General features: G+C 41.3%; 3 protein-coding genes across 5 annotated transcripts; 1 reads left to right on the forward strand and 2 right to left on the reverse strand.

Annotated features, from left to right (window-relative positions):
* Positions 1–1,354: 1,354 nt before the first annotated feature.
* tspan33a (tetraspanin 33a) lies at positions 1,355–9,826 on the reverse strand. The gene is made up of 8 exons (XM_030046108.1): positions 9,282–9,826; positions 6,552–6,609; positions 5,531–5,658; positions 4,877–4,951; positions 4,056–4,151; positions 3,742–3,870; positions 3,436–3,597; positions 1,355–2,619 (listed from the first exon to the last, which is right to left on the reverse strand). Exons 1-8 carry the CDS (start codon positions 9,381–9,383, stop codon positions 2,518–2,520), a joined length of 852 nt encoding a protein of 283 aa, XP_029901968.1. The 5' UTR covers positions 9,384–9,826; the 3' UTR covers positions 1,355–2,517.
* A 7-nt stretch (positions 9,827–9,833) lies between these two features.
* Positions 9,834–19,259, forward strand: LOC115355341 (zinc finger protein 260-like). Of its 3 annotated transcripts, none has more exons than XM_030046105.1 (8): positions 9,834–9,977; positions 14,651–14,853; positions 15,031–15,141; positions 15,628–15,723; positions 16,215–16,325; positions 16,920–17,040; positions 17,550–17,750; positions 17,932–19,259. In XM_030046105.1, exons 2-8 carry the CDS (start codon positions 14,704–14,706, stop codon positions 18,978–18,980), a joined length of 1,839 nt encoding a protein of 612 aa, XP_029901965.1. In that variant the 5' UTR covers positions 9,834–9,977; positions 14,651–14,703; the 3' UTR covers positions 18,981–19,259. The 3 variants fall into 3 exon arrangements, with proteins under 3 accessions (XP_029901965.1, XP_029901967.1, XP_029901964.1); XM_030046107.1 differs by lacking the exon at positions 9,834–9,977 and adding an exon at positions 10,105–10,125; XM_030046104.1 differs by lacking the exon at positions 9,834–9,977 and adding an exon at positions 14,114–14,229.
* Positions 19,260–20,778: 1,519 nt separating this feature from the next.
* LOC115355306 (glycosyltransferase family 92 protein F13G3.3-like) lies at positions 20,779–26,175 on the reverse strand. Its single transcript, XM_030046054.1, has 8 exons — positions 26,108–26,175; positions 25,212–25,525; positions 24,203–24,359; positions 23,885–23,986; positions 23,218–23,413; positions 22,832–22,946; positions 21,174–21,348; positions 20,779–20,954 (listed from the first exon to the last, which is right to left on the reverse strand). The coding sequence occupies exons 1-8, from the start codon at positions 26,156–26,158 to the stop codon at positions 20,796–20,798; spliced, it is 1,269 nt and encodes a 422-aa protein (XP_029901914.1). The 5' UTR covers positions 26,159–26,175; the 3' UTR covers positions 20,779–20,795.
* Between the last annotated feature and the right edge of the window lie 1,577 nt (positions 26,176–27,752).

The raw sequence follows: 27,752 nt of genomic DNA on the forward strand, positions 1-27,752 counted from the left end.
TAACTGGACAGTGCACTTGAGGTATGTGTACAGCTACAGATGCTTTGTTTCTCCTCTGCTGTGTTGCATGTAGCTCTGGGTTTATTCGGCTCCTCTGTGCGTCTGTCTGGGCCTCCTTAAAGCCCACAGCAACATGGCTGCCTGAGTGAGTCAGAGGCAAAAGCAGGGACCACACACAGAGCAGCAGAGCTCAGGCCAAATCTCTCTGTCTCTCACACACAGCAAAAAACACTCAACAACAGGAGAAACTGCTCTGCACAGCCAGAGCCTGTGGTTAAAACTTTCATTTTTTTCTCTCATTCACAACAGACAGTATAGTCAATTGCCTCTATCCAGATGCATTTATTACATTATGACACACATTGCCCTCTCAAATCCACTTTCACTTGCTTGTGCAAATGGTTGCTCCTCTTTTAAGCGCTTTGGAGAATTACAGGCATTTGTAATGATTTAAACTAACTTACAAATGCTGTGTTTACATGGCAAACTTGCATTAAAGAGTATTCATGCATGCAGGATTGTTTCTATTCCCAAAGTGTACAGGCATCAGGTTTCAGGCTGGGAATGTCTCAGGTCTCAGGTTTTCATTTGCCAGGCAGAGAAACTGGGTGGAGATGAGAAGTTGTGTTAGTTTATGCTTCTTCACAGTTACATTAGACTTTTGGACACAACTTCCAGGGATAGACTTGAGGGAAGAGTGAGGCATCTTCAATCAAATGACAGTAAACATGAGATTTGCCCCTTGTCATCGTAAAAATATCATCAAAATTGTTTTGAATACTCAAGTTTACCCCCATACTTGTAGCTCACAAAAATAAACACTATCAACCTATGACCTCTAAAAAGTTTCATTACAGCATATAAATGCACTTCCTACTGCTTTCAGAGAAAATCAGGCTCTAGTATGACAACAGGTACGGATTAAGTTGAAAGAAGTAGAGAGGCTCGAATTCTTCTGTTTTTTTTTTTTGTTGTTGTTGTTGTTGTTTGTTTGTTTTTGTGTGTGTCTGCTAAGTGAAATTTTGCTTTCTCTATCAGCTAACCTCAAATCCTATCTGCTTCTACTGACCGGCAATAAAATGCAAACAAGGAGCCTTCCAGTCACTACATCAACAAAACAAGTCTTCCTCCTGCACCCGAGGCATTCACACAAGTGTTTTGTTAGTGGGAGACGGGAATCCCTGCTCCTTTTCAATATAAACTTTACTGCACAACAGAGATGAGAAAGAAGGTAAAGGCAGGTTTCAAACATGAGATATGGGAATATCAGCCCACCATATTCCTACACAGAAATCTCTAGTTCTGGAAAAAGTCAGTTTGTAATAACTCTGTTTTGAACCATACACTCGAGAGAAAAAACTGTGTGGCTCTGCAGTCGGGCTGTCAGCTGGCAGAGATGTTGGGAGGAAATGACATCACGAGCAGTGTGAGGTCTCGGCAGCACAACAGCTCAACATGGCCATGTTATGGAGAGTTAGACCACCAGAGTAAACATTGGCGTTACAGTTCTTGTCAAACCAAACACACTGAAATCATTATGTAAAAGTGTTTATTGTGTAGCCAGCATTTTTTTCTTTGTAACAGGGATACAGGGCATTTCTGGGACGTAGAGGTAAATATTTATTTTAATGTATGGACCAATGAAAACATAGAAAACTATATAACAAGAGGCATAAGTGAAATACTCCACAATTCAGAAGATATTCTGTATCTCAGAAATGTATCAAGCAGAATAAGCATTTCAACTATACAGTAAAAAAGCAAATAGTTTAGCATGTGGGAAGAATGGACATTATAAGGGAAACCCTTTTTGTGAAAACACGTCTGAAACAAATTCCAGTAACTGTCACAAATATTTCACACACCTATTAGCAGCCATGAAGCAGCATTACTGCAAATGAGTATGTCACACTGCCTGACATCATTTTATTTCATTTTGCTGAAAAGCACCTACAAAACTTCTTGTTGGTTGGTTAGTGCCCTCTGCAGTTTGGATGCAGTCGAATCAAAGGGCATGGACATGCATGAGGCTGCTCTCTGGTTTTGCATCTCTGAGTGAGAAAGGAATGTTAAAAAAACAAACAAAAAAACTGAGTTGCTGTAGATAATACTTACTGTAGTCTCTGTTTACAGATCAGTAAGATCTTGAACATGCACAAACTTCTTCAGCAGGATTGGGTCTGAAAAAGGATAAAAAAAAGGCCTCTTGCTAAATGTAATGCTGGTCTTTGTCCAATAGGGGCTGATAGAGTCTTGAAAGCAGACTGTTTCAGACTTCTCCGGCTGTATCCTCTGTATATGCACAATCCCACCTTAAAAGTACATTGTTGGTCTGGTTGTGTTCTCATAAGACTACTCCAATGTCTTCACATGCAGCTGAAATGTAGAGTGAACGCTGTCCTCAGAAAGAATGGTAGACGACACCTGGCACAAATGACTCAACTCTTTTATTCAGAGACGACGGTCACACCGGACTTCTGTTTCAGTCCATCTGAATCTGGTTTGATCTGGCCTGAGTCAGCGCCACGGGTCAGAGCGGTGCTGGATGTTGTAGTTCTGGAGCTCGATCTGGTCTTTAATCTGGTTGATCAGAATCTGAGACAGCAGGATCCCAACCAGCTGCGGGAGAGGAAGCATAAGACAGACAGAGGTCACTAGCTGGCTACAACGAATAGTCAAGATCACCTGAGCGAAGTCCAGATCAGCTCCACGGCCAGATCCACCAAGCTAAGACCAGGACGAAAGGGAGTCAAAATCAAGACCAGAGCCATTCAAGTCCAATTCAAGACCAAGAGCAAAATAGGCAATGAGGATTTTAAACCTCAGCATAGATGTGTATCTATCTGCATGACCTCCTTTGACATCCAACAAGTTGATAAATAAGATTTTGACTAATGCATGGACATTTGAGGACCATTATACTGTTGTTGGGGAAAAAACATAAAAGGTAGACTGAGTGATAAAAAAACAACAACAGATCTTTCAAAATAATTAGACATGCAGAAAAAAGTGCAGAAAAAAAAATGATAGTGGCTTAGATCATAAAAAGTTTGCGCCAAAATTGCCACCAAAGTGAATTCCACAGGTCAAAAAAAAAACAAAAAAACCCCACTGGAAACTGGACTCAGGTCCTATAGCCATAGGTGTCACTATTACTAGAACTATAAGCAAAGACAAAACAGAGTTGTGTTAGCAGTAGAGAATTTCAGAACAACACTACCTACAAAGAGAACAAGTCAGAGTGAGGTTAGGTATATGGAGAAGCTGGGGAAAAGATGAATCGCTGCTGTATAGAGACTGGATAGATATCTAATTGTGGTTTTGTTTGTGTTAAAGCAGAAGATCCTTAGTGAATGGCTTCCTCATTACTTCCTTAATATGCAAGTCTTGAACACAAAAAGTGTGCTGGAGCGTATGCCATCCACCGCGTCCCACCTGTGGTATGGCCAGCCCTAAAGCGATGCCTCCCAGCATGAACAGGTTGCTGTGGATCCAGTTCACCAGTTTGTCTATGCAGCCATTGGTGTGGATGACCTTTCCAGCATTGGGGTAGGTCTCTTGCTGTATGTTGTGGCCACACATGGTGTTGATAACTGCCTGCACAAGCAAATGGAAAAACACACACACACAGCAACTATCATGTAAAATCATTCGAGATTACCGACAGCTCAGTATGAATCCATCCACACCTGAACATATTCAGCACACTTCTACTTTCAAAAGAAGACAGAAAGGCCTGACCTCTTCTTTGGATATGAGGCAGCAGGAGTAGGGAACAGAGCAGCGCTCATTGCTGGGATTCTCCTTGGTGCAGTTGAAGTACATGTTCTGGGACCAGTCAGTGTAGGTCACACCACCACAGCAGCTGAACTAAGAAAAGACAAATTATATGAGGTATGTTAGACATGCAAATATAACAACAGATGCTTAAGTATATTACTGATATGGTATTTGTACTGACAAAAAAATGATGATAAATAAATGTGACATGAATATTTGAATATCAGGGCTTCAATTAAACAAACATACAATCACACAGTGGAGAAAATCCTCACCTCTCTCTGTCCATAGTCAATAAGATTTTGTAGATCAATATCATCTCTGTAATGGACAATGGCATTGCTGATGATCTCAGTCACTTTATTCTGAGCCTGTGCAGAATACAGAAAAAAACAAATCACTCCAGTTTATATAATCAGAAACATCACAGAGTCTGGAGCATGGCTGCATGGTTTATAAAATTTAAGATGCAACTGTCCAAACGGTTGAACAAATAAGAAAGACAATCCAAAGACAGATGTTCATCCTGACAAAACAAAGTTGTCTGTCTGACTGTCCCATAATCACCCGATCCAATCCCTTCTCAAGCTCAAAATCAAATTTATTTTAAGTGAGCAAACCTGAGTTTCTCATCTAAACTGTAAAGCAGTAACAAACAGCAGCCAGCAGAGGGCGATCTTTCAGCATCTACAAACTTAGTGAAATATCAGTGAAAACCAGATTTTCAGGGATAGTGTCAATAGATAAGTCACATTTAGTGAATTAATCAATCAGCCATTATTGTCTCATCAAGAGAAATGTTGCTCCTGGACAGGATTTCAGCAATAAAATATTACAAACTTCAAGTGCATTCATACATTAAAATATAAAACTACAAAACTTAGGACCACATTGGAATAGACTGGTACACCATAGAAAATGTGCAATGTGTTTATGCTGATTGAAAACACAGCAGTATAAACTGCTGTGTCAGAAATGCCACAAAAATCTGCATCTCTTCCAAAAACATTCCTAGCTTTTAATAAATCAGGTCACTTTAATGAAAGCCACTAAATACGGAATATCTCACAGCATTTTACTAATAATGATAGGTTACCTTATCTGAGAAGATGAAACCCAGGATCCCAGCAACCAGCTGGAGTATGAAGATCACCGTCAGACAGATACAGAACTGGGATAAGAGGAGAGAGACGGGAACACTTTTAAAAACACTGCAAAGATAAATCTGTTTGTGCTCAGCCTTTACAGAATGAATCATGCCTGTTAAGGAGTTGACTCAGTTGGCAGTCCTTTACTTTCCCCACCACAGAGGCTGCCGTTCCTGCGTGAATGAATCAAGTGAGTGGATACAGTACATGAATAAATCAGTGAACGAATGAGACTTGAAAGGAAACGTGCAGGAAAAGAAAGAAACCTAAGAGGGCTTGGATAAGGACCTCCACTAGAGACAGAATAGAAAAAAAGAAAGAAAAATAAAGTATATCACAACTTTGATTTCAACTTTAATTTTTGTTTTATTTCATGGTTCAACGCCTTTCCAATAGCTCAGTGGGCATGCTGGTGCAGTGGGTTCGAGGCGTAAGTGTAGGTGTGACATCAAGTTTAAATCCATGATCTACAAGTCATGTCACACTCTCTTGTTTTCCTGTCTCTCTGAACTGTGCCTGACCTGAGGAAATTTAACTTTCTGAAAATTAATCCTTTAAGAAAACAAACACCTTGAAGACTGTTTTGAAGACTGCTGACTTACTGTCTGCAGGAGGCAGATGTTTTCCCGCAGCGAGCCCACACAGCCACAGAAGGTGAGGAAGAACATGAGGACCCCCACGATCATCAGCAGAATGGCGGGGTCCACGGTTACACAAGCCAAGGCAGCCTCTGAGGCCGACAGAGAAAAAGAGAGGACAGACGGAGTGATGTGAACAGATCAGGCTCTATGGGAGACTGATGAAGCCAACAGTTTTGCAAAAAACTGGCCCACATATTTATTACTGCTGAACATGGTTTAAAAATACACACTGGAAGCAACACCTTCCCCCACAACATCGCAGCTTCAATTATTCCACCAAAGACATTCCTTATATTTGCATTTCTTTATGCATAGTTGTTCTCAGCATCTGTATGCACCTACACAACTTTTGAAGTGTGTTAAAATGTAATTTTGTATTACTGAGAGAGTGATACAGCTAGTGACGAGAGCCTTACATCATATGAAAGGCAAATGGGGCAATGTACATTAAAAAAAAAGCAAATATACGGAATATCATTGGCTGAGGTGCTTGAAGATGTGATTACACCAGCAAAAATGCCACTATAACATGTTCAAGTATTTTGCAAGATGATTTTTACTCCATCAGCTTTCAACAAACTTATTTTTTCTTTAAAGAACACAACTGATACGCTGTATGGTATATATATTTTATGCTATAGTTATTTATACTAGATTTATACCTATATCCATAAATCTGTATTTACTTTTATATTTATATTCATTGCAAAGTATCCTTACTACTAGATTACTACTAGACTAAGATTCTCTGTCTCTCAAATTATTAATAGAAGGAATTTCCAAAGTTTAAACGAGTACCTGCAAGTGGAAGTACTTTTCCATCTTTGTGTTCTGGCATTTTATTTCCTGACTAAATCATGAGCCACAGACTGCAGATGCTGTGTCACCGGTCTGCTCAGAGCATATCCGTGTTGCTGAAGGCAGGCCTGTTGAACACAGCTTCACGAAGCACAAAGCTATGACACAAAGAAGGATCCTTTACCTGCATGTTTCATTACGCGGGCATACACGCCTATCGACACCATCACCAGGGCGATGATCTGTGGAGGAAACAGATTTTAAGAATTTTTTTAAAACTTTAAACTAGGTATCGTGCATGTCACAAGATTAGAAATAGTATAATGAGTGGAAAGTGAGTTTTCACCCTGAAGGAAATGGAAAAAAACATGATTTATTCATTCTTTGTTTGTACTTGTCTGGGGAGCGGCAGCTTTTCTCAGGACGCTTAATCATGATAGATGATTTAGAACAGCGTGGGTGGGGATGTTTGGAAATGCACAGAAGTATGAGTCATGGTAAAGATGCTGACACTGATCAAGTAAATCAAAAAATGAAAATATTTTGCAGAGATCATGAAGAATCCACCTTGAAAATGACCTGTACCTTTGATGAATGCACTTATCCAAAGCACTTTAACAGCGAACACATTTTCACCATGGACACCCCAACAGGACTCGCACTCCAGGCTGCAGCGGTGAGCTACAGCGCCACAACACTCATTACACAGGGTTAGAGGTAGAGAGACTATTCTGTGGAGTATCCTGCATCCACTCTGCTTTCATTTAACTATGTCCACTTGGCAGCGATTGGTACCTTCCCCTAAAAAAAACGAAAAGTCCCATTGAATCAGCACTCCTCTCCACCAAGGGAGATCCAAGCACAGTTTCAATAGAATAATAGGGAGCCCTCAGCAAGCAATACTCTTCACTCCCCAAATCAGATGGATCCAGTTACCACAGGCATGGCACCTATTTGAGAGGGAAATACTACATTTGTCTGGTCTCTGTGTAAAGGTTTAGTTTCATAGTGACCAGACCAGACCAAACACCAGATGCAAACATGATTTCTTTCATTACATACATGGATGTTGCCAAGCAAAAAGATTGTGGAATGGGAATAATCTCTTTCTGCAGCTTGGTCGTCTTTATATTTGTTTTATTCTCACAATCAAACGAGAGAACAGTTAAGGTGCATTTAAAATTCACTCGGCAATAATTTTAACTTGTTCTTGCATACATCCAGAAAGTGACTCATTGAAAACATTATGGTTTCTAGAAACTATATCCTTGTTTGGTTAGTAAACATCATCACAAAAAATATATTTCCCATGAAAATCAAAACAGGCAGTCTAGAGCACTGAAGTACCACCAAACTGGGAGTAGTCTTAGACGTTTCTTTTTCCGGCAAAGCCCATTGTAGCCAGAGGCAACAAAAATGACAGCAACACATTCCACGCTGAAAAGCTTCAGGTCTTTACATGGTCTGATCCCGTTTGTGCAGCAGCTTGGACATGTTTTGATGCACTTGAAGGTTATTTTCAACTTACAGGTTCAAGGGTGTTCGGCTATAGCAGTTAAAGGATAAGTAAGGACAGAAGAGTGCCACATTTGTGCCATAAGACATCATTACTTTTCAGATATCATGCTGCGTAAACAAATCCAGCATTTTCTCAAACTGGACAAGCACAAAACTAACTCCCAAACCTCACTTCTCAGTTCTACTTGTTTCCTCATTCCCATGAATTTCCAGTGTGTTACAACTCAGCATAATGCAGTTCCTATTTTCTCTGTGTTACTTCCATCAGGGTGTCTGCTGTTCAAGAAAGCATTATGACTCTCAGAGTGTAACTCTGGCAAAATCTCCTCATACGGCACTAAACCTCAACAATGCAAAGTTCAATCTGCAAGAACAGACCTGCTTTTTGAATCAGAAATCTCCTTATAACAGTTATGGTCCCCGAGCACCTGACACCAGGCAAATCTAATGGTATGAACTTTGCATATTTTACAACCTGCAGGTATGCTTTGCAGTTACTATTTCAACAGTTTTTATCCTCATTAACATCCTATAGTGCTGTGGGAGACATGGCACAGTTGTCAGACAGTGAAGCAGCCCTAATAATCCACTGTAATAACCTGCAATGTTGACCAGGGCTTGATGAGGAAAAGTAAAATATCTCATTAACTGTAAAATCTGATACAAACCACCCATGTCTCCCTTGGCCTGGTAAAAACGAAACAGATTTTGAAGTGGTTGCCCACTGCTCACACAACTCTGCGTGGTCCCATCAGCATATGAATCAATGAAACTTTTGTGTTCCTTGGCAACTGCATAAGCCATGAAAGGGGGCCGGTGAAAGTGGATTGGCATAAAGTACAGTGTATGGTGCCTAAAAAATCTCAATGGAGTTTTGTGTGCGGAGTCTACAGGCTTCATGCATTGTTATTGTAATGAGTGTGAACAAGAAGTCTGAGCCAAACAGCCTCTGAGCTCAGGAAAAACAGCCTCTCGATGATGAAAAAATGACTAGGTGTTTACAGCTTAAAAAAAAAAAAAAAAAAAAGCAATAATAAAAGTTGGCTGTGGGCCAGTGTGCACACCAGAAAGCACCTGGTGTGTGTATGTGTGTCAGGTATGCATGTGGGTCCAGACACGAACTTCCTCTTTTTTTCAACCTGTACAACACCACAACCTAACTGCAACTAAATCAAACAGAATGCTGGTTATTTGTGACATGCTTCAAGCGCCTACAAGGTCTCTCCTGGGTTTTTTTTTTATTTTTTTTTTTTATCATTAACAAACAGTTTCGGGCAGGCTACTGGGGAGCAAATCCTGCCTGCCAAGCCAAACAAATGATTAACCAGTAGTGAAAACACAGAATGGAAACCACAGATTCCAACGCCCGACGCTTTTCAGTCATCATAATACTCACCCAAAATATAAAGTTAAATATAAACAGCAGGTACTTGACAATCGGGCTGACAAAGGTGAAGTCCTCGTCATATCCAGCTACGCGTCTGAGTCTTCTTCCCATGGCGACAAGTATCCAAATCTGCTCTCCAAATGCGCACAAAGTATAGGCTGCCTTTTAAAGCATCACGGAGAAAAGTTAATTCTCAGGATGACAAAAGCAGACACACGTCAGCATGATGATCACACCAAAAGCCAGACGAGGAGCAAGACGTTTCTTTGTAGAGCTTGGACCGATTATCACCAACAGGACGGGGTTAAGATACTGCCGGCTCCGTTTGTCCGGTTGTTTGTGAGCGGAATATCTCCAAAACCTATGAACGGATTCACCTGCACCTCTGGGGAGAAGTTGGTCACTCAGCAAGGAGGAACTGATTGACTTTTCACAGCGACAGGCCCAGGTGGGGTGTGACAGTGGGCGTGATCAACTCTGGTGAACATCCAGCATGGAGAATTTGCATTATCCTGACAACTGCATGTAGTGCCGGCGGATGGATACCCTTCCGCTGAGTGGTTTCGGGTCGACTCTGCACTTGCTTTGACTTGGCTGCCGCCCCTCTGCTACCATTGTGCAGCCTGTCTCACCTGTGATCACGTGATCCAACCTGGAGCGGTGGTTTCCCAGCTGCAGTGCAGGAAGCCCAGCAGCTAGGATAGAGTGAGATTTTACTTGTTATTTGTTTGTGGTCTAATGCCTCTTGACCCGGGAGTCCTTGACATGAAAAAGGTTTGTGAAGTCCTGTGTGAGGGAGTGCCTGATTCTGGCGTGATGTGCAAGATGCAGTGAGTTTATAGCTCTGCCTCAGGTACCTGCTTACCATGTATTATTGATTTCCATGCACGCCATCAGTCAATAAACCTTTTAATTTGTGGTGATCAAGGATGTAAATTTGTTTGAGTGGTCTGTCTAGGGTCCTGGAAAACTGACTGGATTATGAACAAAGAGCAGAAAAGGTATGGAGATGTTAAACCCACCGCCTTTCTTTTTCTTACATGTGATTCTGAAGCCACCGCCAAGCTGCAATAAACATGTGATCATTAGAATGAATGGTGAAGGGACCAGGAGGCTGGTCTGATACTGCTAACCAAAAGTCCCAACAGAAACTGCATCACTACTAAGATGGTTAATTTGTTTTAGCAACAGACTTTAATCTAACCATTCCCTCTACAGAGAAGGCAGATTAGCTCAAACCAATTTATTGTTCCTTTCCTCTCTAAACAGCCAAGAAATGAGCAGCACCATGGAGAAAGACAGTGTCATAGAGTGTGTACACTGTAAACCAGTAGCCCTCTAAGTGTGACTCACAAGCTACCACTAAATCACTCCCTTTTTCTGAGTAGCTCATCATATGTTTTTAAAATTATGTCAAAAAAAAAAAAAAAAAAGTCAGTGAGTCAACATTAATGCACCTTGGAACCCTGTTTCAGTTTCAATCCAGTCAAATACACAACCCAGCCCCCTCAAAGGAACATCCACCAAACAGCCCTGAATGATATGCATGTCACAAAATCTAAATTCACAACACAAATTATAGATGAAAATGTGAATGAGTGAACCTGAGAAATGCAGACTCCAGCATACACCTGTCTCCTTGACTCCATGCAGTGATAGTCATCTCACTGTGAGAAGGAGTGAATGCACTTATTACACACATGCACTGTAAAATGATGATGATGGGAGATTGTTGCTGTATATTTGTATGTACACTACTCACAAAAAGTTAGGGATATTCGGCTTTCGGGTGAAATTTCAGGATGAACCTAAAATGCATTATAACCTTTACAGGTGAACTTAATGTGACCTTCTGTTAACTTTTGAATGCACATGTCCAACTGTTCAATGTTTCAGTACTTTTTGCACAAGTTGCTGTTCTCTAACAAGGAGCTTAATGGCAAAATTCACAACAGGTGTTTGATCCATGAATCGACCAATAAATTTCCTGGTTCAATTAGAATTGGTATTTAAACAGTCCTCCTCATCATGCTGTTCACATTTTGACATCATGAGACCAAGACGACACCTAACAATTGATCAGCAGCACCTCGCCATTGCGAGGCTTCAAACAGGATGTTCTCAGACGGAAGTGGCCACTGAGCTTAGAGTGTCACAGAGTGTCATCAGCAGGTTGCAACAGAGATACAGAGAGACTGGAAGAGTCACAGAAAGGCATAGAAGTGGACATCCTTTGGCCACATCCCACACTGATGACCACTTCATTGTGAACAGTGCCCTACGGAACCGGATGATGAATGCCACTCAACTCCAGGCACATTTAAGGGAGGTGAGAGGCACCCAAGTGTCACGTCAGACCATTCGAAACCGTTTACATCAGCATGGTCTGCGTGCTAGACGACCTGCAAGGGTACCTGACCACACCACCAGGCACAGGTGTCATCGTCTTGCATGGGCCAGGGAGCATTTACGCTGGACGAGGGACCAGTGGGCCTCAGTGCTGTTCTCTGATGAAAGCCGATTCATGTTGAGCAGAAATGATGGCCGCCAACGATGTTGGAGACGTCAAGGAGAGCACTATGCATCAGCCACTGTTGTCACCAGACGAGCCTTTGGTGGTGGTGGTGTTACTGTGTGGGCAGGTGTGTCTAGTCAGTACAGAACTGCCCTAATGGTACAGTGACAAGCCCATACTACCTGAATAACATCATTAATCCAGTCTCTGTGCCCCTGCATGAACAACACAGGCCTAATTTCATCTTCATGGACGACAATGCTCCAGCTCATCGAGGTCGCATCATTAGGGAACGGCTGCTGGAGACTGGGGTACCTCAAATGGAGTGGCCTGCACTTTCTCCAGACCTGAATCCCATAGAAAACCAATGGGATCAGCTGAGTCGCCGTGTAGAGGCTCGGAGCTCTGTACCCCAGAACCTCAATGTCCTGAGGGCTACCCTTCAAGAAGAGTGGGATGCCATGCCTCAGCAGACAATAAGTCGACTTGTGAACAGCATGAGACGTCGTTGTCAAGCTGTAATTGATGCTCAAGGGCACATGACAAGTTATTGAGACATTGACATTTTTTGTTGTGGTATACCCACCACTGTTGTTGGCTTTTGTTTCAAGAAATTGTTTGAGATGAGGAAATCACCAGTGCATGCTTCTACTTAAATGCCCTACTTTCATGATATAATATCACTGTAGCGTGAACTTTTGACATTTTCCGTAAATTTCACCCGAAAGCCAAATATCCCTAACTTTTTGTGAGTAGTGTATGTTGTATATTGATAAGTAGGCTATGTCCTTTATGACTTTTTTTTGTGAACTTAAGGTGTTTTATTATGTTCTCATGCAAATTTTGTTAATGGAAATTTAAACTTGGATTCAGAAAATGCACATCACATGCCTTTTGATGTGCATTTTTTGGATGCAAAATATGGACTTTGACACATGAAAAATTTGCTTCATTTAACTGGAATGGAGTTAAAGTTCACTGATGAGTGGTTTGACATGTGAATAAAGACGTGTAGCTCTTGGGCACTTTAATTTTTTTCAAAGTAGCTCTTGACGAGATGGACAAAGTAGCTGTGCAGAGAGCAAGACAGAAGAACAGAAATCACATTATCCTGCCTTTATGTGATAATTTGAACTGATGCATGGAATATAGAAGAAGGAGGAGGTGAGAATCCTGTAAAAACAAAATCAACCATTTAAGAAATTAAACAAGCAAAAGGCTAGGTAGTTTAGATAATTAGTTTATAGGAAACACCATCCGCATAGATGGGCAGCTTAGACACATCCTCAGTGAAGAGGATGTGTCCAAGCAGCTAATTAGATGGATAATTTAAAAAAAAAAAAAAAAAAAAAGTTGACCATCTGCTGGCCTGAGACTGGACCCAGCGGCTGTGTTAAAAACTTGAAAAGAAGAAAAAGAGTTTCTCACAGTCAGCCAAAAATAAAACCTATCAAGCTGCAATAAATGAATAGCTATAAAATTAAAAAAGGAGAGGTTTAAGCCAGAGACAAAAAAATAAAGAGCTGTGTTGAAGTATGTGGTATTGATCTTTTCCACAAAGCCAAAATTACTTACATTAGAATTTTACACTCAGTAATAATCCTAATATACATAATGTTTTTTTTTTTTTTATCAGCAAAATGAAGGTATTTCTACATATATTTTATGGCAATATGGATCAACAAGTCATACAGAAAGTGCAGTGGCCCCTGACTTCCCCTCCTCTCTGACAAAAGTGAGACATGTGCACCACCCAGCGGCAGAAAGTTGCATAATTTTAAACGCTTGAGGCCAGTTAGTGTCGGCCCATGTGCTGTTCACTGACACTGTGACAGTGTCTGCCGTGATTTTATCGGAGACATAGTCTGGTTATTATTTTTTTTCTCCAGCAGTGAAATACCTCCTGTCCTCTCTTCCTCCATCTGGCCACTTCACTCATCCTCTTTTCTCTCAACACTTCCCCTCCTCCTCTTCCTCTTCCTCCGCTTTCTCTCATCTTCCTCTTGACATAGCCTACTCTCTTTTGCACCTTGTTTATATTCAGTCTTCTATATTTTCTCTCAGTTTAGAGGCTGTTGTCCTCACTTTGACCAGCAGCAGCGCCTCCTTAAGTTTCTATTGCGTTTTTTTTTCCAGTAAAGTGACGGATTTTTTAATTAATTTAATTTAATTTAATTTAATTTAATTTAATTTAATTTAATTAATTTATTTATTTTTACATTTTGGACAGTCATTTTGGCTCATTGGTTACGTTTAGAAAGAGAATTAATTTAAATCGATTAAAAATTCCGTCGCCATACTACGAAAAAAATAGTCGCTATTGAGAAACACAACATCCGGTTCTAACCCGGAAGTTCTTTATGTCTGATAGGAGAATGAACTCTGTTAGTAATTAATGTGTAGCACGTATTCAGACCATGGATATTGTGTGGAAAAAGGAAGGTTGGTGAAATTATTCATCTCTCAAAGATATAGGCGGACACGATAGTTATGGCGGAGACTTGAAGGTAGCTTTCCATGCTGGGTTTAGCTCAGTTAGAAGTGACATGTGGAGCTTTGAGGTAAGCAGATAAAAACAAACCGAGCCCACAGGTCAAAGAGGCGGCTGAAAACCTGACGTGCTGCCTTAAATAAATAACTTAAGCCATAATAAAGCCGTGTAAACTGAGCTGTGGAGCTGCTCTGAGCTTATTTGAACTTTTATGCCCTGATGCTCTTGGGTTAGTGTCACCTGGAAGCCATATAAGAAATTCAAGAAATTCCCATAATAAAAGTGACTGGTTAGATGTGGCTGAAAGCTTGTGTCATCAAATTCAGTGAAGTTTTGTTTGGACAGTAATCTCCTCTCCCGTCTCCCTGCTAGGTTCCCCTCTCCCTCTGCCCTCCCTGCATCTCTTGGTCCCCCCGGTGCGGCTCATGTCTGCCTTCATGTGGCATGTGGCCCAGCGGCACCACGTGATGCAGTACGACAAGCTGGCCGAGTTCATCAGCTTGGTGACAGAGATCGTCCCGGAGCTCCTGAGCTGCGGCCAGAGGGCTCAGCTTGTCATGGGGCTGAGAGCCCGGGTGAGGAGCTGAGCTCAGATGTGATTCTCCTTCTAGGTCCAGTGTTTGTCTGTAGTGTTTAAAAGCATTCGCTGTGTCCCGACGTCTCAGTGACTCTTGGAGGCATACATTTGAGGGCTCCGTTGAGATGTTTCCTGCTCTTTGAGCTGCCTGTCTCCCACCTCTGCTCTTGCACAGCTGGTTTTGGAGCTGTGTCGTGATGACGGCCTGGCCAACCTGCAGACCATCCAGAGCCACTTGGATAAAATCCACGCCTGCACCGCCGACCTGAGCTCCTCTCATCAGCAGGTGGGTGGAGCTCCACATTCAGAGCAGCTCTCTTTACAAAATCAGTTACAGGATCAGTTTTATGTACCATCAGTCCTGCAGGCTGGTTCTTAAAGTGAATTACAAATATAAAAGTAATAGGATTACAGTTACACTCTAAAATTCACTTCTGCCTTGTTGGATTTCGCTAAATATTTCAAGTCTTTTTAGATTGTGGTATTGTGTACAGCATATTGTGATGATAGTGGTGGTAATCAGTCGTGCTAATACTAGTTAAGGAAGCAGAGATCTCTTTCTTTACTGCACACTTCTCTATCACAAACATCATTTTGGTTAAATCTGTGGTCAAACTGCTGTGGTTTGACCCTCACCCTCCTGTTTGTTTGTCATGCTGATGATTATCGGATTCCTTGCAAGGATAAAAGACATCACTTTAGTACTTAAAATCTTAAAATGTGGAATATAATGTAAATGTAACCTGTGCTGACGTTCTGTGCCTCTTGCCAGACCAGCATGGAGGTCCTGAAGACTTCATACACCAACTTTGCTAATCTGGTCCAGAAGTTGTTGAATGTCCCTTTTGAAAAGGAGTACTTCTTCCAGGTGAGTCTGTCTGTCTAAAACTCATCTGTCTCTGTAAAATCCATATCTCCACAACACGGAGTGGGAAAATAGACAATAGACCTTTTCTGTAAATGGATTTTAAATTAATTTCATGACCTCATCCATTAAGCACGGTGACTCACAAATCCGCAATTTCACTAACCATCTTCTATTTTCTCAGCCAAATAGAGTTTGTGAATAGAATAATGCCTCTAAATGATTGTTGTTCTTCCAAAGTAGCTGGTAGAGGACACAAACAACCAAAGCCCTATCTAAATTCTGCTGATGTCTGGTGTTAATGTTGCACATTGGCAAGACCATTCAGTCTCTTAGTAAGTGACAAAAACAAGAACAAAAACACCAGCATAAGTGGAGTCAGTGTTTTTAAATGAGCAATGGTTTCCTGTTTATTCAGGTAACTTGGCAGAATGTGCTGGTCATTTCAATGTGAAGTGTTGTTGCTGTTTACTGAACCTTGTCTGCCCCTGTAGGAGGTTTTCCCAACAAACTACGGCTCTGCCTACGACCAGACGCTGCAGCAGCTGGTGTCTGAGTTCCTGTCCAGGCTGGAGCAGCTGCTGCCTGCACCAGACTACACACAGGTACTGAGGCTGTGTAAGGAGGCCTGGCATTACTAAACTCAGCTCTGTTGCAAGATTAATCGTGCAGAATTGTAACACAATGGGCAGAACAAGAAATATCCTGTATCGTTTCACTCTGACAGAACATTTTAAATTCTTAATATGAGATGCATGACAATGGCTAAAATGTTAAACCTGTTTATGCAAAATGCCCACAATTATTCATCATCATTAGTAGTCTTAATAAGTTGGAGAAAATTATTTTACTCTACTTTTAAGTTCTTGTTCTCAAAAAGAAGCACCATTACCACAGAAGAAAATAGGCTAATATTACCTTTGGATACTTTGGCATGCATGCAAACATTCTAAGTGCTATGCACACTAAAAATATACAATTTTTAGATTGCTTTGATAAAATAACACTGTGACTGATAAGGCTCTAAAGTTCTCTGTCACTCTGTTACTTCATATTTAAACTAGTGAGAGTTTTTAGCCGAAATTTCTTAATGTGTCACAGTTCAAATACATATTGAGGCCCAAGTTGTTGCACTAGAAGGAGCAAATGTCGAGTCCGGCCTCCCTGCATCTCTGTGGTCTTGTCTTTCTGTGTGTTAGACAGCAGCCTGGCTCACTGAAACAACCGCTGTAGCGGAAGAATTTGGACAGCATCTGTCTGAGCCCTTTGCCCTGAAGACACTGCTGCTTTATCACAGGCAGCTAGGGACGCTCAGCACTGGTGAGTTTCACATAGAGTGGGTGGATCATTTTCTCTTCATTTCATTTTGTTCCTTTGCTCTTTCTTCCAAAGCAGAACAGAGTGCACATTCATTTATTTAAAAAAGCAGGAGTTTTTATGGATCTTCACTTCTGTGTCACATGTACAGTATCTTAGAGGGATGCTTCAGATTAAATTCATCATGGAGTGAATTTTAAAGTGAAACCAAGCAGCAGTTCCATAAAAAATGGGTTTGCTTTGTTGACTGCAAAGTAATCAGTATTCGTTACATTTTCATCTTTGCTCCCTGGTCCTTCACTTCTTCAACATCTCTCAGTATTTGAAAGATAGTATAGTATTTAGATAGTAATATTAGTAACATGTTGAGTGAGTGCTATGGCTTTGTCACTCACATGCTTTATGTTTGGCTGCTTGCAGGCAATATTGTTATCTCTTGCACTTATTATAAGTCCCTAAGTAGATTAGTGCACCATCTCAGTGTCTGATATGCAAAATGTAAATTTCTTTAGGTCCTTCATGTAGCCAGGAAGATGTCATCCTCTCCACTCTGGCCCTCCCTCCTGAATTTGATGTGGAGAAGTTCTCTGTGCTCTACAGTGGTGATGAAGACTATGAGGAGGAGGGATTGGCGATGCTGGACTCCGAAGATAAAGACTCGAGTCAAAGCTCAGACACAGGAAGTGAAGATTTATTGCCAACAAAGAAATCAGGTTAGACAAAATCAGTTGCAGTAGTCTGTGCTCTACCTCTGGTACTGCACATAACTACAGTACCTTAGGAGAAAATGTCATTAATAGTGCTCATCCAAAATTCTGTCAGTATGATTTTAAGTCATATGGAGACTACAGTCGATACATCATCCTAACTCTCTGTGCTAAATGCTGTTCCCAGGTCCGCTGGCCAAGTTATTCATCTGTCCTCAGTGTTCATTTGCTCACCAAGTAAAGAGGAAGGTTCAAGAGCACATCCAGAGGGAGCACCAAATGAGAATTACCCTTGATGGGAAGGAATCTGCTAAAAAAGGCAGAAAAAGGGCTGAGCAAAAAAAGAAAGACTTAATTATTAAAAACAAGAAAGTACACAAGCAGAAAAGTGACTCACAGAGGAAGTGGGAACATAAACGCAAAGACACTCTTGAAAACAAGAGAGAACGCAAGAGGAAGAAGGAGGACAATTCTGAAAACAAGAAGGAACGGTGCAACCAAAGAGAGCTCAGTGCAGACGACAGGAGGTTTCTGAGCACGCGAGCAGTGAACAAAAACTTCACAGAAGAGGAGACCAAATGCCCAAAGTGTGACAAAGTTTTTGAACTTCCAAATCAACTGAAGACCCACCTCAAGCTCCACACGCTGCCATATCACTGCAGCCAGTGTGAGAAGGGGTTCACCAGCAAGTCTGGCTACTACCAGCACCAGAGGGTCCACAAGAAAGGACGAACATTTGTGTGCTCCCACTGCAACAAGGGATTCCTCTGCACTTATTCGCTCAAGCAGCACGAGCTCATGCACACCGAGGGCCCCAGCCACCTGTGCACTGTCTGCGGGAAGCGCTTCAGCAAATTGGGCATCGTGAGACACATGCGAATGCACAAAGGAGAGAAGAATTACCTGTGCACCACGTGTGGGAAGTCGTTTCTGTCTTCAGGGGAGCTGCTGCTGCACACTCGGTCTCACACGAGGGAGACGCCGTACACCTGCACCCACTGCGGAAAGGGCTTCACCAACACCAGTCACCTGAATGTGCACGTTCGCTCTCACACCGGGGAGCGTCCGTACCTCTGCTCACAGTGCCCGAAGCGGTTCATCACGTTGAACTGCCTCAAGAGACACATGCTCTGCCACGACGGGGTGAAACCGTACAAGTGCTCAAACTGTGGGAAAGAATTCACCCAGCAGGGCAATTTGAAAAGACATTTGACAACTCACCAACCTGACACGTGATGCGGCCTTTTCACTGTGGTGTCCTGGGCAGCCGTCACAGTGCTGGAGCCACCGGGCATTTTCCCCAGTGGAAGTTACTGCAGTGCTAACGAAGACATGCAGCACTGTGATACAGAAACACTTTTCTAAATGCATCATATCTTGTAAAAGCTTAAATGGTGTAGTTTCTTATGGCAGCAAAATATTGTGTTCATCACTGAAGATTTTTTATGTTTACCTTTTGAAGTACCTTGTTAGGAGTTTGTGTATTTGTTTTTACAACAACGGTTTGCTGTATAATTTCTGTGTTCTGTTGTTCTTTAAATGGCACACCACATGTTCACATTTGAGAACCACTAACCTGTGAAAAACTGAAAATGGGCTCAAGTGCAGTTGTCATGCCATCAAGTGATAAGTAATATTCCTACATATTTGAGTAATCAGGAATTTTGGTATGGTGCATCTTAGAGTTTTCTGTAAATGTTGATTATTGTTAAAGGTTTCCTGAAGTTGCTAGAAGTTCATCTGATCAAGGCAGTTCAGCAGTTAGCCAAACTCCATGGAAATTGTGCCTTTTAGGTTTAAATGCATAATTCTTGGGTTTCGTGGTAAACAGTATGGCCTGACCATGCAAAACAGTGATTACTGAATGTGGATTCATTGTTCTTCAACTTTGGAAGTGTCTATGAGGAACAGGTCAGTTCCTCATAGATGCAGCAGGCTGGCTGGAGATCCTTAAGCAGAATGGGCGTCCTCACACACACTCACACTTGTATATTGTGGCTCAGGATTACTAAAGAATGTGTACTTTCAATGCATGAAGAGTACTTGGAAAGGTGAATCTAGAAAGGTATTCTGTATGTAATCATAGGACTTACTGAGTTTTTAGTGTAGAAGGTGGAGTCATCTAAATACTCATTGGTTTGTGTTTCTTGTAGGTAATGACAGACATGGTCTAGAAAAATGGAAAAAAAAACTTTGAAAAAATTCTCCCTCCATGGTGGCATACACCAATAGATATAGACATAGACACCAATAGTAATAGATACTTGTTAAACCAAAAAACCTTTCCATCAGTAGCAATACACCTTAGAGAGAAAGTGTGGAGAGTGAAGCCTGAGGTTGATGAGAACAGCAGCAGGCGAGTGCTGATAAAATCTTGATGTTGGCATATTAGTATTAATGCAACGAGAATAGATCTGCTGTGGGTGTGAAGAGGGAGGGAAACAAGTTATTTTAGTTTATTGTGCTCATGAGATGGCTTTTTGGAAGCCAGTGTGCACCATAAACACAACACAGATACACACATTCACATACCAGTTACAAAAGCCTTTACAACAGACTGCAACAGTTTTACTGAAATGACAGGAAAAGAAAGGAAAAGGGGTTTGTATAGCATGTGTATGGCAGAAGGCACAAAGCTTTTCCTGAACAAACAATCTCTGATCCAAACATAGCACAGGTTGACTGGATTATCTCCAGGTGTGAATGTGTGTATGCCTATGTCTGCTGTTTCATGTACTTTTGGCCTGGAGTTTGTGACACTGATAGAGGAAGTCAGTAGAGTGGCTCTCCTAAGACTGCAAGTGATTTTGAAACTTTCAGCAGAAAATAAGCCATAGCAGCAGTGACAGCCGGCTGTGCAGGTGGTCTGAGTTTTAACCGATTAGAAAGTGAGATTAGGTTGTTTTCAGATTAGCTGGAAAATGCTCAGTAAAAGAATAATAAAAATACTGGAATAAAAACAACAACAACAATAATAACAATAACAACAGTAATAAAAAATAATAATAATATAATAATAATATTCCTCCTCCACTTTGCCAAAGATCTTTGTTAACTGGGCAGCTTCATGTTGCTCAGGGCGACCTTAACCCGTTCAACCAGTCGCGGGCCGAATCTCAGCAGTCCCTCATCCCGGACCAGATCACTCCTTTTGAGTGCCGTATTCTTCCGCCTTCGCATGTGGTAAAGTTGTCCCAGCTCTGGGCCAACCTTTATTGAAAAAGCCAAACCAAAACAAAATAAGGTGAAACAAAATAAAATAATGTTACTATTCAAATGATTAAGTAAGTAAACAAATCCAGAAGAAAATGATTATAAGAGAAAGCAAGTAAAAACAACAAATGAACAATTCTGAATGAAAAACTGAATGAATGAATGAATGAATGAACAACCACAGAGGAACCCCCCCCTCCCGTGCCAGCTGCTGACCTTCACTGTGTGTCCTCCTGGGTTGTGGAGCTGCACGGCGTGGACCTCCATCTGCAGGACGCTGCGTGGGTTTAGGATCAGCTTCCCTGTGGTGTAGCCTGAGCCGTCTGGCTCCTTCAGCACATGGAGCAAGAAGTTGACTCCAGGAAGCCCCGCCCACTCTGGACGATTAAACCTGGGCCCATGTTATTGTTTTATCGGTCAAAATACAATACAACATTATTTGTCTCATATGGGCCGATTTCAAGGTGCAATCAAGTGAGGACTGTGAAGACTCAGCTTACAGAAAATGTGGGATTGGCACGAGGAAGACCGTGTAGACCCAACCTTCAAATTTTGTTCCTATACTACTTTTTTGTCAGTTGAGTCTAAAGGGTCCTCACTCCAATGCAGTTTTATGCAGTGCACCTTTAAAGGACATAATTAAAAGTACAGGAGACAGCGCTCAGCAGTCAAATGCGTACAGCAAAGTCCACATTAGACCTTTTTCACTGCAGCCACTTTGACATGAAATAACAGGGTAAGCACAGGTGCTGCTAGTGACTGAAAAAGGTCTAATGTCCAGTGGTGGAAGCCTTAAAAATTCCTACTTAAAATTTGTATTTCTTATTATACAAAAGTATTTTCCTTCAACATATCCCATGTTGGAGTAGCAGGTGACACCTAGCTGATGGGTGGAGGCTGAATTTATGGTGGCGTGTACTGCAACCAATCTAATATTGACTGGGCCTTTATTAGGACTTGTTGATATTACAACTCTGAGATTTTTATGAGGTAATTTTGAAGTGCATGCTGACAGTGCCAGGCAGATTATATATTATATACATCTCTCTGACTGACACCTGCAAACCAGGTAGTAAAAGAAAAACATAATATACTCTAGATGGAAAAACTTTATAAAAGTGTTTTTTTCACATGCCATTTCAGCATGGCCTTATTGATTTTCCCACAGAGGATTCCCTGCTGCTTGCAATTACTCAAGTCAGCTTTATGAGATGAGATCAATCCTTTGAAGGCAGAGGAAGCGAGTCAACAACTCACTTCACACACAATGCATTGTGATGCCAAGTATTAAGTCCCATCCACAAATCTGCATGGTGTCACAAGCAATTTGCATAAGTAAACAAGCAATATTGAGAGAATTTAATCTTGATGAAATTAACTCATTTGCAGTATTTTCAAACTCCGCTTCCTTCTCTGTAAGTGGCCACTCACATGGTACCACGACTAAAATGAGTCCTGAAACAGGGCCTGCACTCACATTTTAAGGAACGGTACAAGACCCTGTCCCCAAGTTACTTTAGTGATGCTCAATAAATATGTCAATTTGCTCAGTTTTATTTTGGCTATTTTCAGTTCAGTTTCACCTGACTGAAATGACACTGTGTTGGTTTGTTTGAGTCCAAAGTTGCTGCTGATTTTTGCTGATTGGCTAAATCATACAGGAGTCACAACAAATCATCTCTTACAGCTGATTGATTGCTTGTTGATTCACTTGTTTTATCCCTTTCTTATTTGATGATGGTTATTATTATTTCCTTTGGTGGAAGGAGGCATTTTTACAACATTTTTACAAGGTAAAGTACTCATTCATTCTCCCACTCACTCAATGACTCACTCTCTCACTCACTCACTCATAGATTCACTCTTCTGCTAACCTGGTGTCTGTCTCCTTTTCTTCTATAGGGAAGACGTTGTTGTCAAAGTAGTAGTTGGCATTTTCTCCATGTTTACTGTCCAGAGTAGACAGCAGCTCTGTCCAGCTGTCACTACCTGACAATAAAACATATGTCAAATCATATCAATTAGCCACACGGCTGCAATCTCACGTGTTTACATTTATATGTGCATTAACATGTACTGTCCCATTTCTTTTAAAAAATAAATAAATCTACAAATCTACAAATGTCATATCATATATTGAATTATTATGCTCCTCCAACTTTATTCTGACTACACACTCATCCACACTTTGTCCTCTGTCTCTTTTTTGTAATTTTTGCAATTCTGTTTTTCTTTCTCGCATGCAGACACACACAGCTACCTGTGGGCAGGATGACCTCGTCAGCGTCGTGCATTAACAGGTACCTGGTCTGGTACATGTATCTGTACACACAGTCGTTGTTGGCAGGTATCTGGCCGTAGTAGTGAAGGTCACCAGGCGACAGCGAGGGCAGCCAGCTTGATGACACATTGAGATGGGCATCAACTGGCCAGGACAGCACCTCAACCAGACCCACCTGGATGTTGTTTCACATGAAAGGACAAGTGTATCAAGTGCATTACCAGTTCACCTGAACGTAAACAGAGGCAGCTTGCTACAGTCAATTTTATGTGGTGAATTTGCACAACTTTTTGCGTAGGTTTTGGATGTAGATGCTTGATTCTCACCTTGGATTTTACACGCATTCTTGTTCGTTAAATCACCATCTAATACAGCCTTGACATTCACAGTTTGCAAACTAATATAGTGGCTGCATTGTGTTGCATTCACATCAAATAGGAATAATCTTTCAACTTCATGACTGAAAGCAATTCTCCATCACACCATCAAACACCATGGCTTCAGTTTGACATAGACAGTGGTTGGTTGGCTGGCTGTATTATTATTATTTTTTTTTTAAAGCAAATGTCAATGTGTGCAGTGTCACATGTTGCATACTAAGCCCAGAGAACTAAAAAGCTACTCTGGTCTCTGTAGTGTGCTGTACCTGGCTGCTGTAGTAACGCAATACTTCCTCCATAGCTGGGGAGCAGCTATTCTTGTAAACAATGACCCTCTGAGCCCCCAGGAGGCGATAGAGCTCCACTGCCTGGAAACAATCATTGTAAAAATGCAAATTATGGGGTTGATTTCTCTAGCATCTTCTCTTGCATTTTACAACCTGACCTGATTTCAACTGAATGCTTAGTAGAGACACAAAATAGCTAAAGCAACATGGCTGCAAAGGGGAAAAATGACATCAGATAAAAGAAACAAGGCTATACCATGTAGTTTGATGTATAATATACACTGAAGAGTCACTCACCTGGATGAACTGAAGCACATTGTTGTAGTTGTTAAACATGGTGGTTAGGCACACAGTGAAGTTTAGAGGGAAACTCGATTGTCGCTCAGCCTGGTTCAGCACAGGTAGAAAAGTGATGTCAGCCTGGTTGATGTTTTCAGACATCAGCCCAGCATACCTGTAAAAAATCAGAAAACATTATTCTCTATAAAATCGTCATCTCAGATGTGGGACACAAAAACAAATAATGTATAGTTCTGCTAAAAGCATGTAGCAATTTGAATTGGATTTTGCATTTCAAATGACAGTCCTGTTAAAGGTGCAATACACAAACCTGCACAGGATTAATTTAAGTGATGACCCTTTAGACTCAGCTGACAAAAACATGGAGTAAGCACATCACTTGGTTCAGTCTACATCGGTTTCATCATCTGATTATCCTGACTCGCCAGTAAATTACATGCTTTTTTCATGTTTTTGTTGAGACTCAAGGTTTTCACTTAAATCAGTCCTCGGCACTTTTGCATTGTGTACCTTTAAACTCACAAAAACATGACTGACCAAGTTCCTGGGTCTATTTTCTTCAGCCGCTGTTAGTAAGATGCTGCTAACAGTAGTACACTGCAGCTGTGCTTAACAAAAGGGCTCACCTGTGTTTATTCTCTTGAAAATATTTTTTTTTATTGTGAATATCTTTACCCACCATCAATTTCTCACTCACATCCTGTTAGATAAATTGGCATTGCAGAGCTGGCAGTACAACCAATCTTCTGCTTATACAGGCCACTGTGCAGCTCCACTAGTAGAGGAGGTAATTGGGAACAATAGGTCATCTACACATAAATACTCATTGTACTGTCAGCATGTACTGTTATGCCTGCTTACTTCATTAGCCTACAAGAGAGATTAATTGTGTGGCATTTCTCAATACCAGTTCATTTTCCCTCTGAAATGCGTTCTGACAGTACGGCAGGTCAGAAGGTAATTGCTCATTTTCACAATGAAAAGGTAAATGTAGAGTCTGCAGTACCTGGGCTGGCAGCCGTGAGGTATCTGACACAGGAAGTCCCCTGTGCTGTAGGGGAAGAAGTAATGTGATGGGTGGGTGTTTCGTTCTGCCACCACAGTCACCAGACGTCCGTCGTCATGGCAGCAGAGGACACAGCGGCTCTGTGCTGTGTCCTCTTCCCGCCGCACAATGCCAAGCAGGCGGACGCTGGCTTTGGCCACCCTGTGCTCATAGAAGGCATTGAGAAGTAAAGTTTTGGAGCCGTGAACCAAGGTGAAGGGGTTGGATGTGACCTTGACATGACACTGATCCCTTGACTGGTGGCTTCGACTTACCTGGAGACAGAAGAGAGAGAGAGAAGCAATGAGATTCTAACACACAATGATATGAGTGCAGTATATCAGCAGGGCTGATATACTGATATATCACGGTGGCTTTGAAAATCCATTTGAGATTATTGATTTACCATCTTGAATTTGTGAGCAGCTACGTAATTGAGAATGCACAGATTTAGTAGAATAAACGTATTTCTCTCCACTATTTGTCTTTGCCTTGAACAGCCACTGAATATGCAGTTAAAGGGGCATGAAACCCAGGTAGGAAATATAGACTTTGCTGGCATCTAGTGGGCGAATTTTTTACCTTGCTGAAGTGATGTAGTTTTACACATCCAACCACCTCAAAGTGATGCTACGTTTGTGCAAGACAGTTTAGGAGTTTGAGCCGTAGGGGGTAGTGCAACAATTTGTGTGAAGTGATGTCACCACCAAAGACCAGGCACAATTTTTCACCCAGATTTAAGTTGGGGGTTTAGTGTCTCTTCAAGGCAATGTTTTTTTTTTTTTTTTTTTTTTTTCAAATACACAGAATGTAATGTGAATAATGTTCTCATATATCCATGCATTATTCAACTTCACCAGCTCATTTGTCGCCCAGTACTTCTTGGGGAAGAGAATTATAACTCCCATCAAAGAGACCAGCAGACACAGACTCAGGAGGACCTCCCTCTTCTGTCGCCATATCATCGTGCTAACAATCTGGTGGGTTAGATCAGATAAACAGGCACTAATTACATTTATGTAATGATGGAAATTGGCATTCATGCATACAATACATCAAAAAGTACAAATGGATGACTAATAACACTAACACTGGTGCATAAGTGGTAGCTGAATTTTTTTGTATACATCTACTTATTGATTTTTGAAAGGCGATATAGAAATATAACAGAGCGAACACACAAACATCAAATGCACGGGAAAAAACAACAACAAAAGAAAAAACAAAGACCAAAAAAACTGCCATTAACACAAAGAAATTGGACTGGGGACACTGGGAGAGGTGCCCTGACCGGAGGAAGCTCCTTATTAAAAATTAAATATAAACTGAACTGAAAAAGAGGACACACCTGGAGAAGAAGAGGGACACAAGACTGGAGGGAACAGAGGAGTGATGGAAACAGCACAATGAGGACAGGAAGCACAAGGACAGAGCTAATGCAACAACGCAGGACACGCTGACAAGACTTTGGAAGAACAACGGGGCAAAAAGAGCACACACAACAAACGAAAGCAAACACAAAAGTCAAAAAAGTGGTTTTGTGCTGTGGTTGAGCAGACTGTGAAATGGCTCTGAATGGCACTGAAATGCCTCGCAGGAAGAGGAAGTTATGATTCAGACAAAACTCATGGCAGTTTAGTTGGAATTGATCTCTTCTGTAAGCACCTGAGAGTGGCTAAGATGTGTATACGCTTCATATTCATCTTGATACTTTTGACTCTTTTGATGTACAGTAGTGATAGTATTAGTATAGTAGTTCCATTGCACTGGTTGCAAACAGCAAGAAATGACCTTGAACTTGAACACGCTGCTTGACTGAGCGAACAAGCAGGTAGTTACAAAGCCATTTTACTGTGATCTGTAATTAAATAGTCTGGATATTGTCTAGCAATAGCTGCATCTGCAGGGTTTGAGCCATTCTATGCCTGTGTGGTGAAATCACTGAGTTGTGAAGAAAAGAAAAAAAGAGAAAAAAGTTACAAACCTCAGTACTTTTTTCCGTATAAAACATCAAGAGAGAACTGCTGGTCTTCAAGCCACAGACGTCAGCACCAACTTTTCACACACACTCTCTCACACCATGCAATAGGGAACTGTTCATATGACACACTCTGGCTTGACACTAATCAGTGAATCAGCCGACTGTTTCACAGCGGCAATAACTGTAAGGTGTGGTGTGAGATTACCTGAATGTGTTGCATTTACATCCTCTCTCCTCACAGTGCGCCACATGGTGAGATTACATCAAGGGGTCAGAGGTAATGTGCTTGTAAATGGACTGCTACAGAGATAACATGGAAATTGAATTTTTGACACAGCGATGGCAAATAATTATTACTGTTTCATACTGTGACTTCAAAAAACTTGCTTGACACCTCCCACTCACATACTCTAGATAGATATAGATAGATAGATATACTTTATTGATCCCAACCAGGGAAATTCTGGATAATTACATAATTACTAGCTAATTACAACAGCCAAATGGGAGGAGAAAACATT

The sequence above is a fragment of the Myripristis murdjan genome, chromosome 23 (assembly GCF_902150065.1).
Source record: "Myripristis murdjan chromosome 23, fMyrMur1.1, whole genome shotgun sequence".
NCBI lineage: Eukaryota > Metazoa > Chordata > Actinopteri > Holocentriformes > Holocentridae > Myripristis > Myripristis murdjan.